Source organism: Furipterus horrens, unplaced genomic scaffold (assembly GCF_987537825.1).
Source record: "Furipterus horrens unplaced genomic scaffold, mFurHor1.1.pri manual_scaffold_11, whole genome shotgun sequence".
NCBI classification, from domain to species: domain Eukaryota; kingdom Metazoa; phylum Chordata; class Mammalia; order Chiroptera; family Furipteridae; genus Furipterus; species Furipterus horrens.
In genome coordinates this window covers 44246296-44265993 of record NW_028327181.1, presented here as the reverse complement: position 1 = coordinate 44265993, position 19698 = coordinate 44246296, and the positions used below count along the sequence as shown (strand labels likewise).

Below are 19698 nucleotides of genomic sequence, written 5' to 3'. Positions count from 1 at the left end.
GTTTGCAGGGGAAGGCACAGACTGGCAGTAAGGGCAGTAACAGGGAAGGGCCAGCCCCACCCCCGCGGGCAGGCAGCAGCTGAGGTGCCAGAGGGGTATCTCCGCTGTGGGGCTCCCCCTGAGTGGCGTGAGGCCTGCGCCCCAGGCCAGGCTCCCCAGCCCAGAGCTCCAAAGCCAGGAGCAGGCAAGCATACAGCCGACTACGGAAAACCGGGGTTTCTGTCCGCCGAGGAGAGGTGGGCTCTGCTGGAGACACAGGCACCCTCCTAACGGGCCAATGCGCAGAATTTTGTTCGCAGCCACTCACCCTGGGCTGCAGTGGAGGGAGGGCAGAGGAACTGGACTCACTTGAGGGGAGTCTGAGGACTGTGGTTCTCTAGGGAGAGATGTGGGGGGACAGCCACCAGGATCCCAGTGCTGAGTCATACTCGGACACCGCAGTAGCCATTTTCCCTGGGCAGAGCAACCCCCTAGAAGTGGCATCAGCCTGGAAGAAAGCAATTGCCCCGCCCTCTGGAACCCATCTTGCCCCACCCGGTGGACCTTAAGCCTGGCTGAGGAGCAGGCAGCATGGGCTGGGGAGCAGCAGTCTGGGAAGACTCAGAAACTGGCTTCGGGGCAGGGCCTCATGCACTTTCCTGTGAAGCTGACTGGCATTTCCCCCTCATGGGAGATCCAATACAAACACTTTCACGGCTTCTGGCAGACTCAACTTCTGAGCTCTGGAGGCCCACCTGCCCGCCTAACAGGGGCTCCACCCTGCCAAGGTTAGTGCAAAATCCAGGAGAGACTCAAGTCATGTGGCTCTGGGGTGGAGGAATCATACCCACTACCTTCCCTGGAGTCTGAAGGGCACCTCTCCATCACAGGAGATCCAGTGACTGAGCCTAGCTGGCAGCCAGCAGGCAGAGACAGCCAGAGGTGCCTTGGGACATTTGCTGGCCTGCCCCTGGGCCCAGTGCTGGTGAAAGCTAACCTTGGAGAACAGCTTTGTCCTTCCCAGGTGCAGCCAGGTCTAGCAGAGGCAGCCACAAACTGTGGATTGCTTATAGCTTCAAGCAGGTTGCCAAAGGCCAGGCACACACAGCTTCTGACAATGTTCTGCACTGGACTTCCTCCCAAGGGGCCCAGAACCAACATGCCAAGTAGCCAGCTTCACACAACATTGGAGCGAAATCCAACAAACTTCACAAACAGTACATCCAAAGGGAGATCGCAGAAACCACTATAATCTGTTGAGGTAAATACTGATATTTTTCTTTTTTTTGTATTTTTGCTTCTTTCTGTTATTTTCTCACTTCCATTTTTTTTTCTCTTTCATCTTTTTTTAATTTTTTAAAAAATATTTTATTTATTTACTTTTAGAGAGAGGGGAAGGGAGGGAGAAAAAGAGGGAGAGAAACATCGATGTACAAGAGATATATCCATCACATGCCCCCAGCTGGGGACCTGGCCTGCAACCCAGGCATGTGCCCTGACTGGGAATCGAACCAGTGGCCTTTCGATTCTCAGGCTGGCGCTCAATCCACTGAGCCACACTAGCCAGGGCCATTTTTAAATTTCTTATGCTATTACTTTTTAATTTTGTAAACATTTAATTTTATTTTTAAATTTTAATTTTTTATTATTTTTAAATATTTTATCTTTGTTAATTTGAATTTTTTTTTTTTTTACTTTTTCTTTTGGTCAGCACCTGCACAACAATTCACACACAGTGGTTGGGGTGGAGCCTCAGAATCAGTCACCTGAAGGTCGATGCCACACACAAAAGAGCAAACAGCAACCAAGACTCAGGTACAACAGGAGGGCCCACATAACTCACAAGGGACATTCCTAGAGCACCCAGCTCAGGATTCCACAGAAGACCTACTAGACAAAGCCACCCAATGAAGACTGGGAGTCACAGCAAATCTACCTAATAGATAGAAACAAATACAAAAAGACAACCAAAATGAGCCCTGGCTGGTGTGGCTCAGTGGATTGAGCGCCCACCTGCAAACCAAGCCAGTTCAGTTCCCAGACAGGACACGTGCCTGGGTTGCAGGCCAGGTCCCCAGTTGGGGGTGAACGAGAGGCAACTGCACATTGATGTTTCTCTCCTTTTCTCCCTCCCTTCTCCTCTCCCTAAAAATAAACAAACAAAATCTTTTTTTTTTTTAAAGAGACAACCAAAATGAGGAGACAAAGTAACAAGCCCCAAATGAAAGAACATAACAGAAACCCCAGAAAAAGAGCTAAATGAAACGGAGGCAAGCAACTTATCAGATACAGAGTTAAAAGTAATGGTTATAAGGATGCACAAGGAACTTAGTGAGAACTATAACAGCATGAAAAAGGAGACATAAAAACTATGAAAAAGAACCAGTGAGAAATGAAGAATACAATATCTGACAGTAAGAATACACTGGAAAGAATAAAAAGTGGGTTGGGTGAAGCAGAGGATTCAACCAGTGATTTGGAAAACAAAGTAGGACAAAAACACCCAATCAGAGCAGCAAAAAGAAAAAAAGAATTAAAAAGAATGAGGATAGTTTAAGGGACCTTTGGGACAACATGAAGGGTAACAACATCTGCATCACAGGGACACCTGAAGGAGAAGAGAGAGCAATGGAAATAGAACCTATTTGAAAAAATGACTGAAAACTTCCCTAACCGACTGAAAGAAAAACACACACAAGTCCCAAAAGCACACAGAATTTCAAACAAGATAAACTCAAAGAGGCCCACATAAAGACACATCAAAATTAAAATGCTTAAGGTTAAAGGTAAAGAGAAAATCTCAAAAGTAGCAAGAGAAAAGCAGATAATTACCCACAAGAAAGCTCCCATAGACTGTCAGCTGATTTCTCAGAGAAACATTTCAGACCAGAAGGGACTGTCATGAAATATTCAATGTGATGAAAAGCAAGGACCTACAACCAACACTAATTTACCCAGCAAGGTTATCACTTAAAAATTGAAGTAGAAATAAAGACCTTTCTAGACACACACAAAAAAGATAAAGGAGTTTGTTCCCACCAAACCAGCATTACGAAAAATGTCAAAGGGCCTGCTTTAGGAAGTCGAAGGAGAGGGGGGAAAAAGTTAAAAGGCTACAATGCCAATACCTACATACATATCAATAATCATTTAAAATGTAAATGGCTTTAATGCTCCAATCAAAGACACAGGATAGCTGAATAAATAAGAAACTGAGACCCACAAGGTCTGTCCAAAGGTTATCCAGCCATGTAAAATGAAACATAAGAGACATTTATTGAAGAAAATACAAGAAATGTTGTACACAGGACAATGACACCTCAGTCCTCTTCAAAGTAGGCATCTTGGGACCTCACACAGTTCTCCCAATGACCATCAGCTACCCTATTGTTTTTTCCAGAATCATATTGATGGTCTGAAATCTCTTCCTGTTCAAAGGTGATTTTTATTTTGGGAAAAGCCAGAAGTCGCAGGGCACCAAATCTGGACTGTAGGGGGCTGAGTCACTGGGGTGATTTGACGTTTTGCAGAAAACTGCTCAAGACGTGAAGCATGGGCGGGCGCACTGTCGTGATAAAGCTGCCAATCCCTAGTTGCCCACAGCTGCGGCCTCTGAATCATCCGAATAGTTTCTGCGAAGGAATGTTCAAGCTTAACGCAAAATTTGATGCAGATTCAGTGTTCTACTTGCTCAGTCATTTTGAATGTGACAGCCACACAGTACACATGCTCACTCAACAGTGCCTACTGCCCCCACTGACTAGTACAGTGATGTCGTCATTGTTCACACATGCGCGTCCTGGCCCTGTTTCCTTGGCTGCCAGGTTACATCAACATTAACAATGGTTGGACTTTTCCTGGACAGACCTCGTATGCTGTCTACAAGACACACCTCAGAACAAAAGATACACACAGACTAAAAGTAAAGGGATGGAAAAGTTATTTCATGCAAAGGGAAATTAAAAAAAACTGGGGTACCAATATTTATATCTGACAAAATAGACTTTAGCACAAGGCTATAGTACGGGACAAAGAAGGACACTATGTAATGATAGAAGAAGCAGTCCAACAGGAGGATATAATCCGGTAAAAATGTATGTACCCAACACAGGAGCAACTAAATACGTAAAGCAAATTTTGATGGACAGAAAGGAGAGACTGACAGTCATAGAGTCATAGTCGGGAATTTTAACACCCCATTGATATCAATGAATAGATTTTCCAGACAGAAAATCAACATGAAGACAGTAGCCTTAAATGACACAATAGAACAGATTAATTTAATTGGTATCTTCAGAGCATTTCACCCCAAAGCAGTAAAATATGCCTTTCAAGCATACATGTAACATTTTCTAGGACAGACTATGTGTTAGGATACAAAACAAGTCTCAATAAATATAAGAAGACTGAAATCATATCAAGCATGGTTCTCTAACCATAATGGTATGAAACTAGAAATCAACCATATGAAAAACTTAAAACCACATAAAGTCATGGAGGCAAAGTAACATGTTACTAAACAATGAATGGGTTAACAATGAGATCAAGGAAAACATCAAAAGGTACCTTGAGACAAATGAAAACAAACATACAACAAACCAAAATCTATGGGACATAGCAAAATTAGCCCTAAGAGGGAAATTCATAGCTTTACTGGCCTACTTCAGGAAACAAACAAACAAAAAAAACCTCAAATAAACAGTTTAACTTCTCACTTAAAAGATCCAGAAAAAACTCAAAGTCTACAGTGAGGAAAGGAAATAATAAAGACCAGAGCAGAAATAAACAAACAGAGTCTAAAAATCAATACAGAAGATCATGAAACCAAAAGCTGATTCTTTGAAAAGATAAACAAGACTGACAAACCTTTAACCAGACTCAAAGAAAAAGAGAGAGAAAACCCTAATATATAAAATCAGAAATGAAAGAGGAATGTAACAACTGACATCAAAGAAATACACAGGATTGTAAGAAAATGTTACAAACAACTACCTGTCAACAAACTGGACAATCTGGAAGAAGTGGATAAATTCCTAGAAACATACAGTCTTCCAAACTGAATCAGGAAGAGTTAGAGAATTCGAACAGACAGATTACAACTAGTGAAACTGAAGTACTAATAAAAAAAAAAAAAACTCCCAACAAATAAAAGCCCTGGACCGGATGGCTTCACAAGTGAATTTTACCAAACATTGAAACCGACTTCCAAGCTCTTTTTATAAGGTCAGCATTATCCTAATTCCAGAACCAGATAAAGACACTACAAAGAATGAAAATTATAGGTCAATATCCCTGATGAACATAGATGCTGAAATCCTCAACAAAGTATTAGCAAACCAGATCCAGCAATACATCACAAAGATCATACACCATGATCAAGTGGGATTTATTCTGGGGATGCAAGGTTGATACAACAGTCACAAATCAATAAATGTGACACACCACATAAAATGAATGAAAAAAGCACATGATCAATTCAATAGATGCAGAGAAGCATTTGATAAAACCAGCACCCGTTTACAATACAAACTCTCAGCAAGAGGGGGGAAACTTAAAATATCCCCCTCAGTCCAAACTAAGTATAGTGGACAAAAGGGTTTTGAACAGGTGTGATGTGCCCTGCATACCTTCCTCCAAGGAAGCCTTTTTTTTTTCCTAATGTGGAACACTGAGAAATTAATCGCTGCCTTTTGTCATCCAGCCGTTATGGATTGAATGATGCCTTTTAACCCTGTTGCCAAATCTGTTGCCCCCAGAATACAACAAGGATGCCAGCCTGTTAAATCAAGCACATCATTGTCCGGGGACAGCTAACTGACCTGGAGTCTGCACGATCCTTCCCTATGTGGGAAGGCCACCCTCCCCTCCACATTCCCAACTCTTATTAGGGAATACTGGATCAAGGGTAGGTAGGACGACAACCATGTCCAGCTTGAAGCAGCTAGAGGAACACGAGACCTTACTTAGCCCATTGTCCTTTATAAGATTATAAAGGGTCTTAAGTCTGAGAGGGGGGAATTGTTACAGAGCAGGGGTCCCCCCCAAAATTAATTGATTTAAAAAAAAACTCAGCAAATTGGGAATAGAGGGAACATTCCTCAATGTAATAAAGACCATACTTGACAAACACACAGCCAACATCATACTCAATGGGCAAAACTTAAAACCTTTCCTTTAAGATCAGGAACAAGACAGGGATGTCCACTCTCACCACTCTTATTCAACATGGTACTGGAAATCCTAGCCATGGTAATCAAAAAAAAGAAAGAAAAAAAAAAAAGGCATCCAAATTGTAAAGGAAGAAGTAAAATTGTCATTATTTGCAGATGACAGAACATCGTACAAAGAAAACCCCAAACTCTACCAAAAAACTACTAGAGCTATTAAATGAATTTGGCAAAGTAGCAGGACACAGACTTAACATTCACAAATCAGTGGGACTTCTATACACCAATAATGAATTATAAAAAGAGAAACTAACAAAACAATACCACTTACTACTGCAACAGATAAATAATGTACCTAGGAATAAATTTAACCAGGAAGGTAAAACACCTGTATTTAGAAAACTATAGGACACTGAAGTAAAAATTGAGAAAGATACAAATAAGTGGAAGCATAGACCACATTCATGATTTTGAATAATTATCATCAAAATGTCCATACACCCAAATAAATCTACAGAGTCAACACAATTCCTATTATTTTACTAATGGTATATTTCACAGATCTACAAAAACTATTCCAAAAATTTATATGGAACCAAAAAGACCCCAAATAGCCTCAGCAATCTTGAGAAAGAAGAACACTGTTGGAGGGATCACAAGACCTGATATCAAACTATACTACAAGGCTATTGTAATCAAACTGCCTGGTACTGGCATAAGAACAGATATGCAGCTCGATGGAACAGAACAGAGAGCCCAGATTAAATCCACACCGTCATAGTCAATTAATACTTGACTAAGGAGGCAAGGAAAAAGCAATGGAGTAAAAATAGTGTCTTCAATAAATGGGGCTGGTACAACTGAACAGGGACATGCAAATAAGTGAAACTAGATCACCAACTGACATTATACACAAGAATAAACTAAAAAGGATAAAAGCCTTAAATGTAAGTTGTGAAACCATAAAACTCCTAGGGAAAAAAACAGGAAATAAAGGTAAACAAATGCGACTACATCAAACTAAAAAGCTTCTGCCTGCAAAAGAAACCATCAACAAAATGAAAAAGGAAGCCACTGTATGGGAGAACATCTTCAACAATGATACATCTTTTAAGAGGTCAATTTCCAAAATATATAAGGAACTTATATAATTGAACACCAGAAAGATAAACAACCCAATTAAAAAATGAGCAAAAGGCCTGAATAGACGATTCTGCAAAGAGGACATACAGAGGGCCCATAGACATATGAAAAGATGCTCAGCATCACTAATCAGAGAAATACAACTTAAAACCACAATGAGATACCACCTCACACCTGTCAGAATGGTTACCATCAATAAATCAACAAACAACAAGTGCTGATGAGGATGTGGAGAAAAGGGAACCCTACTGCACTGTTGGTGGGAATGCAGGCTGGTGCAGCCCCTGTGAAAAACAGTATGGAGTTTACTCAAAAAACTAATGCTGTTTGACATAGCAACCCCACTTCTAGAAATATATCCTAAGAATCCCAAAACACCAATTAGGAAGAATATATGCACCCCTATGTTTATAGCAGTGTTATTTATAATAGCCAAGATCTGGAAACAGCCCAAGTGGCTATCAGTAGATGAGTGGATAAAAAATTGTACATTTACACAATGGAATACTACACAGCCATGAAAAATAAGGAACTCTTACCATTTGCATCAGCATGAATGGATGTGGAGATTATTATGCTAAGTGAAATAAGCCAGTCAGAGAAAGGCAAATACCACATTCATGATTTCACTTATATATGGAATCTGATGAACCAAAGAAACCCATGAAAATAATAGAAACAGAGGCATGGACACATGGAACAGACTTAACAGCAGTCAGAGGGGAGAGGGGAGTGGAGACTGCATGTAAGTAGGTGAAGGGATTAGCCAAAGAACATATATGCATAACACACAGATATAGACAATAGTATGGTAATGGCCAGAGGTAAAGGGAAAGGGGAATGAGGGGTGGGTCAAGGCAGGCAAAGGATGAGAAAGTGGGGGACATCTGTATTAGTGTCAAAAATAAAAATAATGCCATAAAAGAAGAAAAACATGATGACAATGTTTCATCAATAAAGAATCTCAATAAAGAGAAATTATTAAAAATAACTAAATGAAGATTCTGGAGTTAAAAAGAAAAATAACTGAAATGAATAAAATCACTACAGAGGCTCAACAGATATTTGAATTGGCAGAAGAATCCATAAACTTGAAGATCAACAGAGATTATGCAATCTGAAGAGAAAAAAGAATAAACTGAAATGAACAAAGCCTCAGAGAAATTAAGATACCACTTACTATACCTATATACAGGTAATGAAAGTACCAGAAGGAGAGTGGAGACAGAAAGAAGCAGAAAAAAAATATAACAATAAATAATGAGTGAAAACTTTTCAAGTTTGATGAAAAATATTAATCTACCTATCAAAAAAGCTCAACAAACTCCAAGTAAGATAAATTCAATGAGATCCACACCCAGAAACAACACAGTAAAATAGTAAAAGCCAAAGAGAAAATCTTGAGAATTGTCATATGCCAAGGAACTCGATAAGATTAACAGCTAACTTATCAAAAACAATGGATGCCAGTGGGCAAGCGAGATGATAGATTTAAAAAGCTGAAGAAGAAAAAAAAAGTCTATCAAGCAAACCCTTTTGAAAATAAGGCCAAAACAGAGACGTTTGTAGGTAACCAAAAGCTGGGAGAATATCTTACTGGCAGAACTGCCTGACAGGAAATACCAAGAGAAGTTCAAGAAGCTGAGAGCAACTCACCCCAGATGGGAATTTCTGTCTTCATGGGGGAAGGAAAGAGTGCTGGTAAAAGTAACTATGTAATCATAAAACACGATGCAGTCGCACATTTCCGTCCCCCTTCTTCCCTTAACTAACTTAAAAAGCAACCGTATAAGACGCCATGTTTGTAGGTGCCTCACAGAACCTGTGAGGTATGGAAGTGTAATGTAATTTGACGACAGCACAGAGGAGGCAGGTGAGAGCAAAGCTGCACTGGAATAAGGAAGTGACCCCAGATGGGGCCTCAAACCCACACGCCCACACACCTACCCTCCCCCACACACAAAATGAAGAGAAAGAGAAGTGATAAATAAGGTTATTATAACAAACTATGAATATATATGTTATCTCCTTTCTTAGCGTCTTTAAAAGACAAAATTATAACAATGTTTCAGTGGGTTTCTAACATATATAGAATTTGTATAATAATATGAGCACTAAAAATTATTTAAAAGACCCAAATGGAAATAGTTATATAGGAATAATGCATCAGTATTTCATTGGAATAAAATAAGTGTAAATCTGAAGTAGATTCAAGTAACTCATGTATATTATAAGCTAGCAGTAAGGAAATAACTTAAAGAGGTGAAAAACATCCCTATAAGGAACAAAATGTTACACTGGAAAATAGTCACTTAATGCAAAATAAAGCAGTAAAGGAAGAACAGAGGAACAAAAAGACATGAAATGTATAAAAACCAAAAAGTGAAATGCAGATATAAATCTAACTATATCAATAATAACATTAAATGTGAGTGGATTAAACAATCCAATCAAGAGGTAGAAACTGTCAGACCAAATCAAATAAACAAGACCCAACTATATGTCTCCTACAGAAAACATACTTTACACTCAAAGATATGAGCAGGTTGAAAGTAGAAGAATAGGAAATGATGGATCATGTAAATGACTACCAGAAGAAAGCTGCACAGGTCATATTAATATCAGACAAAACAGACCTTAAAAATGTTAACAGAAGTAAAGAACATTTTCTAATTTAAAAAGCATCACTTAATAAGAAAGATGTAACAATTATAAATATACTGCACCTAACAATAAAACCCCAAAATGTATGTAGCAAAATGACAGACTGAAGAGAGTAATAGACAATAGCAATTGGAAAATTCGATTGCCTACTTTTGATAACAGAATAAGTAGACAGAATATTACAAAGGAAATATAAATCAACTGGACCTACTAGACATCTATAGAACACTATATGTAAAAGCACCAGAACACAGATTCTTCCCAAGCATCTAGGATATTTTCTGAGATGAGACCATATTTTAGGCTATAAAACAATCCTTGATAATTTTTTAAAAGCAGGGACCTCACTTTTATTGCTGAACCTCAGTGCTTACATGGGGGCAAACTCCTAGCAGGCTAACAGTAAATGCAGGCTGAATAAATAAATGGGACTTCAGGTTAAGCAAACTGTGCAGTTTGCCGTAGCGTAACAGAAATAAGGTAAGCTGGTCAGTCAATATAACTTTCATTACATTGCTCATCTATAGTTTTCTTCTTTGTACTTATTGATTTTAGATAGATAGAGAAAGAGAGAGAGAGAGAGAGAGAGAGAGAAAGGTACAAGGATTTGTTGTTGCACTTAGTGATGCATTGGGACAACACTCTAACCAGCTGAGCTACCCAGCCAAGGCAACATATGCTCATCTATATCTTTCCATATTAAAGTGTTAAATTTACCCAATATAAGATACCTGAACACTAAAATACCTACCTAATAAAATACTAAAATACCTAAACATTAAAAGGCAATGTCCACCCTGGTTGGTGTGGCTCAGTGGATTGAGCGCGCTGGCCTGTGAGCCAAGGGCTACCAGTTCGATTCCCAGTCAGGGCACAGGTCTGAATTGCAGGCTGGTCCCCCAGCTGGCGCACATGTGAGAGGCAACCGATCAATGTTTCTCTCCTTCTCTTTCTCCCTCCCTTCTCCTCTCTCTAAAAATAAATAAATAAAATATTTTTTTTTAAAAAAGGCAATGTCCACACTTGGTAAAATGTAAAATCCTTTAAAAGTATTTTGTTATTATTTGTCTGAATTAGTAATAGTAATTATAAGTTACCTATATACTATATTACTTAAGAGTTCAGAAACATTATAAATTTTATTTTCTGTACCCGACACACAGCAGATAATAAAGGTATTTGTTGAAAGAGAAAAAAATGTACAAGAAAAAAAAAATCACAAAAATATTAAAATTTCTACTTCAGGTACCTATAACAATTTAATATGTTATCTGCATTACTTTCCTTATTCTAATTCTCAACGTGCTTCTTATTTATTATCTTCCTTCCCCATTGAATTATAAGATTCCTAAGTACAGGGATTGTATTTATCTTGTTTCGTCCCCCTATGTATAACAGCATGTAGAAAAATCTCAAACACTTACTGAATATAGTAATAAATATTATTGCTATTGCTGACACAGAAAATGCTAATCTATTTGAAACAAACTTTGTATAATCACCTTCAGACTCTTTAAAGACATAAAAAGTATTAAAGCATTATCAATTTGACCACATGTGGCATTCTCAAAACTGTACTAAATTGTCCCAGTGTGGATGCAATTTATGCACATCCATCGTCCATTGTAGCCTTCTACTTTCATCACTAGAAACTTTTCAAAAATATCACCCCTTTTCAAACTTTTATTATAAAGCTCATTCCCGAGGGGATAGGTCACTAAAAATCTCCCAAAATCCATATACTGCTTTAGAATTTTAGAGTTACATGTTTTTGAGCAAAAACAGGTATGAAAATATACAATTAATATAAATGCATAAGCAGAAAGGGTTATTTTATTGTTGTTTAGTTTTTTAAATTAATTCACAGAGCATTCACTTCTTTTCTTTAAATTAAATTCATTGGGGTGACATTGGCTCACAGAACCGCACAGGTTTCAAGTGCACGGCTCCATAAAACATCAGCTGCACGCTGCACTGTGGCCACGGCCCCCAGCAAAGTCTCCTTCCACCCCCATCTCCCCCTGCCCGCCTCCATGCAGCCCCACCCCTCCCCCCTGGCTATCACCTCACTGATGTCTGTGTCTATGTGCTATGTGTGCATGTTTTCTGGATAATTCCTTTACCTTCTTTCACCTAGTCCCCCAACTGCCCTCTCCTCTGAACCAACTTTGCTTACTTTTGGAATATGCCAATTTGGTCTGCTGAGAATGTTAGATTGTTAGCAAGGAGTTAAAAATTACTCTGAATATGCTAAAGCCTTCTTATGCTTCAGTGACTTTTTATGCTTTATTCTTTATACTTAGTAAATCACAAAATATTTGATACTAGAATAATAAATTTCTTTTGTGTTTCCTGTAGAAATAGAAAACTTTCTTAAAACTTTCCACCTTCCCAATAGTATAAATAGATATTTCATTTTTTAAAGTTTTTAAAATATTTTATTTATTTATCTTTAGAGAGAGGGGAAGGGAGGGAGAATTCCTTTTGTCCAGTGTATCATGTCTGGGTTTCAACAAAAAATTAAAAGACAAGCTAAAATGTGGAAGCAAGTGTGAAGAGAAAGGGCAAGCATGAGAACCAGACACAGATACAGTGCGGATAATGCAACTATCAGACCAGAAATTTAAAATAACTACAATTAACATGTTAAGGGCTCGAATGGAAAAAGTAATCGACATGTAAGAACAGATGGGTAACATAAGCAGAGAGATGGAAACTCTAAGAAAGAATAAAAAGGAAGTGCAACAGCTCAAAATCACTGAAATGCAGATGAACAATGCATTTGATGAGGTCATCAGTAGACTGGACATGGCTGAGGAGGGGATCAGTAAGGTCAAAGCTATGTCGATAGGAACTTGCAAAACTGAAAAGCAAAGAGAAAAAAGAATGAAAAAAAGAAACAAAACCACAGAATATCCAAGAATGTATGATAACTGCACAATGGGAATTTCAGAAGCAGAGGAAAGAGAAAACGGAACCTCAGAAATATTTGAAGTACAAATGACTAAAAATTTTCAAAATTAATGATAAAACCAAATCACAGCTCCAGGAAGCTCAGACTACTAAGCATGACGAATACCAAAAAATCTACACCCAAGCACATCAAATTTAAACTGCAGAAAATCAAAGACAAAGAAAAAATCTTGGAATAAGCTGAAGGGAAAAGAACACCTCACCTACAGAGGAACCAAGGTAAGAATCATACCAGACTTCCCTTCAGAACCATGCAAGCAAGAAGCGAGTGGAGTGAAATAGTAAATCCTACAATATTCCCTTTGGATTAGAAGCCACGTCCAGAGACTTCCTCCTTTGGATGCTCACGGGACAGTCAGCTAAAAATTATACTGTGTTAGAAGAGAACTCTCCCCGTAAGTTCCCCTGGGTCACAGCTCCCAGGTCACAAGAGACCTTGGCCCCAGAGGAAACCAGTTCTCAGAAGTTCTTTGTGGCTCCCTGAAATGTCTATGCTAGTTCTGTACATTTGGTATGTATAACGCTGTGTAAGATAGTAAAACTCTGAGATAGTGAAGTGACTGGGGAGTTGAGCCACTACTGTATGTTTACTCGTCTCTTACTTCTGTGTCAAGATCTTAATAAACAATTATGACTTTTAAAGATATAGAGACAACAAGAAAATAGCTTACAGTAGTGATTCTGAAATTTAAATGTACTTAATAATCCTATGGGAAGCTTATTAAAGATAGATTCCTAGAATCCATTCCCAGAAAATATGATTAAGTCTGAGTTAGGGTCTGGAATCTGCCCTTTGTTTTATTTTTTGACAAGCAGTCGAGTAATCTAGACGTGGGTCTATAGATAGTAACAGGCCCAGGACAACTATGGAAGGGGCTAGGGAGCTCAGTGGCCTTTGGTTCTTCACAGGATCTACTTGCTGTGTAAGAAATGCTCAGAGTGCACGTGTGTTTAGCCTCACTTCAGCCAGTATCATCCTACTGATAAACACAACCTTGGTCAGAATTCCTCCTAACGCACAGGCTGTTAATCATCGAGAGACTGAACAAGCCCCTGTCCTGAGGGGCTACTGAGATAGAAGAGGAAATGACAGGGACAGGGATGAAGAAAACCGGGTCACTAAGTTCATGCTCAATTGACAGAAGCAGGTAAGTTAAGTAATTACTCCACGCCCCAGCCCAAGATGCCCATGTGCTAACCCTGGAACCTTACAAGAGGCTATGTTACATGGCAAAGAAAATTTAAGTTGCAGATAGAACCAGAACTGCTGACTGACTTTAAGATGAAGAAAGTATCCTGTGTTACAGGGGTCCTTGAGATGCAGCATAGGGAGGCAGGTCAGAGTTTAGACTGGCCATTGTTGGCTTTCAAGATGGGAGGGGCCCAAGCCAAGACAAGAGGGCAGTCCAGAAGCTGGAAGAGGCAAGGAAACCCATTCTCCCCTAGCCTCCAGAAGGAATGCCCAGTGAGACCTATTTCAGCTTCTGACCTCCAGAAGTGTCACAGCATACATGTATGTTGTTCTCAGCCACCCAGCCTGTGGCAATTTGTTACAGCAGCAATAAGAAATGAATGCATCTGCTAACAGATTACCCAGCCCCAGCCCCCCAAAACCACCAGATTTTTCTTACCTACGTCCATTGGTCGTTCTGTATTTAAACTGTCGGTGCTGCCCTGATGCCCACCTAAAGGTGTCTTGACTTGTTGATCGGACAATTTCCCAGTACTGACAGATCTAAGTAGAAGAGTGATGTTAATAGCAAAAAAGCATAGTTTTAAAAAATCCAGACATTTAAATAATAAGGATTTAAGCCAAGCCATAAAAGGGTTAACGGGAAGTCAGAGAACAAGGAGACAAAAAATAGATACCAAACAATTCAAGGCAGAGATAAACGTCACTAACCCAAATAAACAAAAGGCAGAAACAGAATATTTGGGAAATGGAGAGCTCTGCATTTACAGTTAAAAGGAAGCATCTTGGGTGGGGGAGAGAAATTAGGGGAAAAGGGGACAACTGTAATTGAAAAACCAAAATAAAAAAAAAAAGGAAGCATCTATGGTTTCCAGAGATCCTAAATATACACAGTTCATATCCAGCTACAAAATCAACTGGGTCTGTTGTGTTTATAACAGAAATACATGTACTGTTATAGTTTTCATGGTTAAAGCCGGGAGGAAATGGGTCTTTTACCTGCCAAACATGGCCTTGCTCTGCTGCTCAGACTTCTGCCTCTCGCCTCCTCTGGCAAAGAGACAATGAGAGCATTCCCGTGGGTCATTCCTGTCTTTGGGCTGCCCTTCCGAGGGCCCATGACGAGGAGCCAAGGCCAGCAGGTTGGAAGACGCTTGTGTTTTAGGGATTTTGAAAGGAGCTGTGGTCTAAGGAAACACAGGCAGCCAGTAAGGGCGCTGCAGGAAGCACCCAGGCTCGTCAGGCTCACGGCCCAGCAGGTGGACCCGCACTCATGTAGCGGCTCTCCTACTACAGCCTCTGTAGCTGTGGGCAGGTCAGTGGGACAAGGCCTATGAAGCACCCGGCAAGTACAGGACCCACACGGTGCCTGGCACACAGCGAGGGCTCATTAAACTGAGCTGTTCTCATCACAAATCCTGTCCTCAAAGGACTTACTATACTAGTTCGTGACCTTCTGTAGAGACTTCAGCTAAGCTACTCCATGGTTTTGCACCTCCCCGTCGATTTTTTTTGGCCACATGGGCTGAAGGGACCTTAATGTGACCCCAGTCCGCTTGCAAGCACACGCCCTAGACGGCAGCCCTCTGCCTCACAGCAAATACGAGCTCCTGAGGTGACTTCCCACCTCCCAGGATCTTCCCCGTGTGCCCCTTGGATAAGACCCCATGGAGCTGACCAGAACCCTGCTCTTTTGATTTGAAATGATTGATCCAGTCTTAGCCAGGAACCCTGAAACACTCCACCCATGAACCCTACTAAAGGCATGTGCCCAGGTCCAGGTCCTGTCTCCCGGTCTGCACCCTGCCTGGACTTCCCTGGGCCCCTCCCCCCGCCCCGGGGTGTGCAGGGTACTTCTGTCAAGACCTGTGAGGAAGAGACGTCCATTTCACTTTCTCTAGTGGTCTGCTGTGGGGCCCTGACCCCCATCCAGGACGCTGTGCTTCTACATACAAAGGGTTTAATAAACATACCTTAGTAGGAGAGCCGATGATTGTTGGTAAAGGGGTTTTAAAGAACCAGTCAGAACCCCGCGGAGAGGACCCCGCGTGTTTGGTGGGAGAGGTCCCGAGGCTGCCGGGCCGGCCGGGCTGCGGTGAGCCGCTGTGCGCAGCCCCCACGTGGGCCGGGCTCACAGGGTCCGAGTGCTGCTTCCGCAGCTTCTGCTTGCTCTGGTGGGTGTCGGCGAGGGTGGGGGCGCTCGGCAGCCTGGCCCCCAGTAAGAAGGACTGTGGCGACTGTGTCTGCGGCCCTGAAGAACCTGCCAAGGAGAGGGCACAGCGTTTAACCCCAAGCCAAGAAGCACGTGGCAAACACCTAAGAGCTAAGAAGGCAATTCTTAAAATGAGAATTCCAATGTACATCTTATTTTTCATGCGATATTCTAAAAGTGTTCACTCGGCAGGAGACTATTTTTTGGCATCCTTCACAAAACAGCGACAAGAAAGAACACCATCGCTGGTATTCTCAGGAGACAGACGCTGATAATGGGTATAGTTGCTGTTTTTACCAGCAGCTAGCAAATAACTGAGATTAATGTAAGGTCTCATTAGACCCAATGAGAGCTGTATAGTGAATGGTTAAAGTTAATGAAAACAACAAAAACCTACATGAACAAGAAGATTTCTACCCTTTATATAAATACATACTTTGGTATACCAATATGATTATTCCCTTTTCTCACATCACGGCTAAAATAAACTTTTCAAACTAACCCAGAAAAACCAGTTATTTAAACAAACACACATCAAACACACACATGTGCGTGCATGCGCGCACGCATACACACACACGCATTAAGAAAGAGAATTAGATAATACACCTTCCCTGGATTTTGTTTTAAAATAACAAGCTTATGGATAATTTATTTCTATTATCAATTTCATTAATGAAATTCATTTAAAAACATAAAGTATCCATATTCCACAAAGAATATACTTGTCCACAGATATTCTTGACTCCTAAGGGGACACGACATTGAGCGCCTAGGAGACGATCTTGTGCACGGAACACCTGGCAACGACAAGGGCGTTCACCTGAACTTGCGGTCAACGTAAGTCCCACTAAGCCTTGAGCTCCAGGCACACATTCTTTGGCACTTCTCGCAAGCCACATTACCACCAATAACATTAAGAACATACTCATCGCACTGGCTGGAGTGGCTCAGTGGATTGAGCACCGGCCTGAGAACCAAAGGTCGCTGGTTCCATTCCCCATCAGGCGCGTGCCTGGGTTGCAGGCCAGGTCCCCAGTTGGGGGCGTGCGAGGCAATCCACTGTCGCTTCGCTTGCACATCGATGTTTCTCTCCCTCCCTTCTCCTCTCTCTTAAGATAAATAAAATTAAAAAAAAAAAAAATACTAATCTTCTTAGTGACCTATAACCATCATCTTTCCAAAAATGAACACCAATAGGAGCTTTTGCTATTGACTGCTCTTGGCTTAATCTCATACTAAACTTGATATTTAATCTTTCAGAACTTGGTTCCACCAAACACACACACAGACACACATATATGTGTATATACATACACACGCAAGTAAGTAAAATTATTGGCAAAGTGCTACGTCTGGAGAAAGCGAAGTTTTATCCTTTCCTAAGTAACACAGAGAATTCCTCTAACTGATCAGCTCCTCAGATGCACATACAATAAAATTTGACTTAAAGAAGTATAATTTACATATAACTTTGGAGGCATATGTTATACAATAAAGCAAATAAATATATGTTTCTTTTTCATTTGATGCTAACTGGAAGCTCTTATGAAGAATAGTATTAATCAGCCCTGGCTGGTGTTGGATCAGTTGGTTGGAGCATCGTCCTATAAACCAAAAGGTCACAGGTTCGACTCCTGATCAGGGCACATGCCTAGGTTTCAGGTTTGGTCACTGGTCAGGGCGCTTATGAAGAGGCAACCAATCAACGTTTCTCTCTCACTTCACATCAATCTCTCTCTCCCTCTCTTCCCCTCTCTAAAATCAATAAGCAGGCCTTGGATTTTTAAAAAGAATAATATTAATCAAAGTAACATATTTTTATTTCTTAGACTGATTTTCATTATCTGTATGACAATGATAAAAGTTTAGGTAAGTTGCTTAATTCCTAAGACTTATTTTCATAACAGAATCATATACCCCAAAAGAGATATTCGATTGCCTGATTGCCAAAATTTAATGAACAAGATTCTGAAAAACGGGATAGCTGAGGAAATACTTCATATCAATTCTGTTCTTTTAATAAGACTAGAAAAATATAACTCAACTCCACTTATGACAGGATTAAAATTATTAATATAGCAAATCCATTTCCTACCTGATGGGTTTCGACTCCTGGATTCGTGGCCCTGAGGATATCCACAGCAGCACTGGCTAAAGTGCTCAGGAATGGTACCAACTGTAAAGAGGGGAAGGGGGGAAGGAAATGGTTCAAAATCTGTAAAGAACAGAAACAGGCAACACATGCACAAATTGCACAGGGCATTATAGCTCACAAAACTTAATTAGCAAAGGTTTAGCTCAGCGAGCACTGACTAAGCAATGTGCTGGGTGCCGGGCACACGAAGATCAGAAGTAGCTAAACTCTGCTTTCAAACAAGGTCAGCGGGAAAGGGACCCACGTAAATAGGTCACTGCCTGTGGCGTACGTCTTTAAGACAGGAAGTACAAAGCGGTATGTGGTGTGTGGGGCTTGTGGAGCGCTCCCGCCGAGCCTGCGCCCCAGGGCTGCTCCCAGCCACTGACTGCTCACGGTTGAGGCAATAATTTAGGCCTATTCAGGTAGGTCAGGAAATTTGACCCGGGCTGCTGTGGCTCAGTGGATTGAGCGTCGGCCTTCAAGCCAAGTGTCGCTGGTTCAATTCCCAGTCAGGGCACATGACTAGGTTGCACGTCAGGTCCCCAGTTGGGGGCGTGTGAGAGACAACCACACAGAAATGTTTCTCTCCCTCTCCTTCTCCTTTCCCCTCTCTAAAAATAAATAAATAAACAAACAAATAAAAACCGCTAACAATTTTTTTAAAAAGAAAAAAATTCGGACGACTTAGTGCTTGGGGACACTCCTTCAGCCAGGCTGATATCTTCTTAGAATTCACTCTGGTCAGGACTCCCCTTTCCTTCCTCTCTCCCTCACAGGGGTCACATCTGCATGGCACCTGAAGGGGCTCCCTGTCAACTCCTGCTTCCTCCCGTGTCCATCACTGCTTTTTCCCCAGTCTCTCTCTCTTGCACATGTCTGCAGCTACCTTCTTTGAATGTAGCTCTAAGAACCCAAACCAACAAAAAAGAGAGTTGGGGAAGACTTTAGGGAGTTTAAGTAGACAAGGGATATATGAGGTCTGTCCAGAAAAAGTTCAACTATTGTTAATATAACGAGAATGGTTTACATGACATCAGTGTAACCTGGCAGCCAAGGAGAGTGAACTGGAATGCACATGTGTGAACAATGACGACTTCACTGTACCAGTCAGTGGGGGCAGCAGACACCACTGAGTGAGCATGTGCACTGTGTGGCCATCACATTCAAAATGACTGAACAAGTAGAGCAATGAATCTGCATCAGATTTTGTGGTAAGCTTAAATATTCC

At 40.8% G+C, this 19698-nt stretch overlaps 1 protein-coding gene across 1 annotated transcript in view; it reads right to left on the bottom strand.

Moving 5' to 3' along the window:
• ULK2 (unc-51 like autophagy activating kinase 2) overlaps positions 1-19698 on the bottom strand; it is a 113678-nt gene that overhangs the window by 14423 nt on the left and 79557 nt on the right. Inside the window, exons 17-20 of the mRNA XM_090291807.1 lie at positions 18429-18509; positions 16092-16378; positions 15118-15305; positions 14558-14661 (exon numbers count right to left, since the gene is read on the bottom strand). Of these exons, the coding sequence (XP_090147933.1) occupies positions 14558-14661; positions 15118-15305; positions 16092-16378; positions 18429-18509 (660 nt within the window). The remainder of the gene's footprint in view (positions 1-14557; positions 14662-15117; positions 15306-16091; positions 16379-18428; positions 18510-19698) is intronic.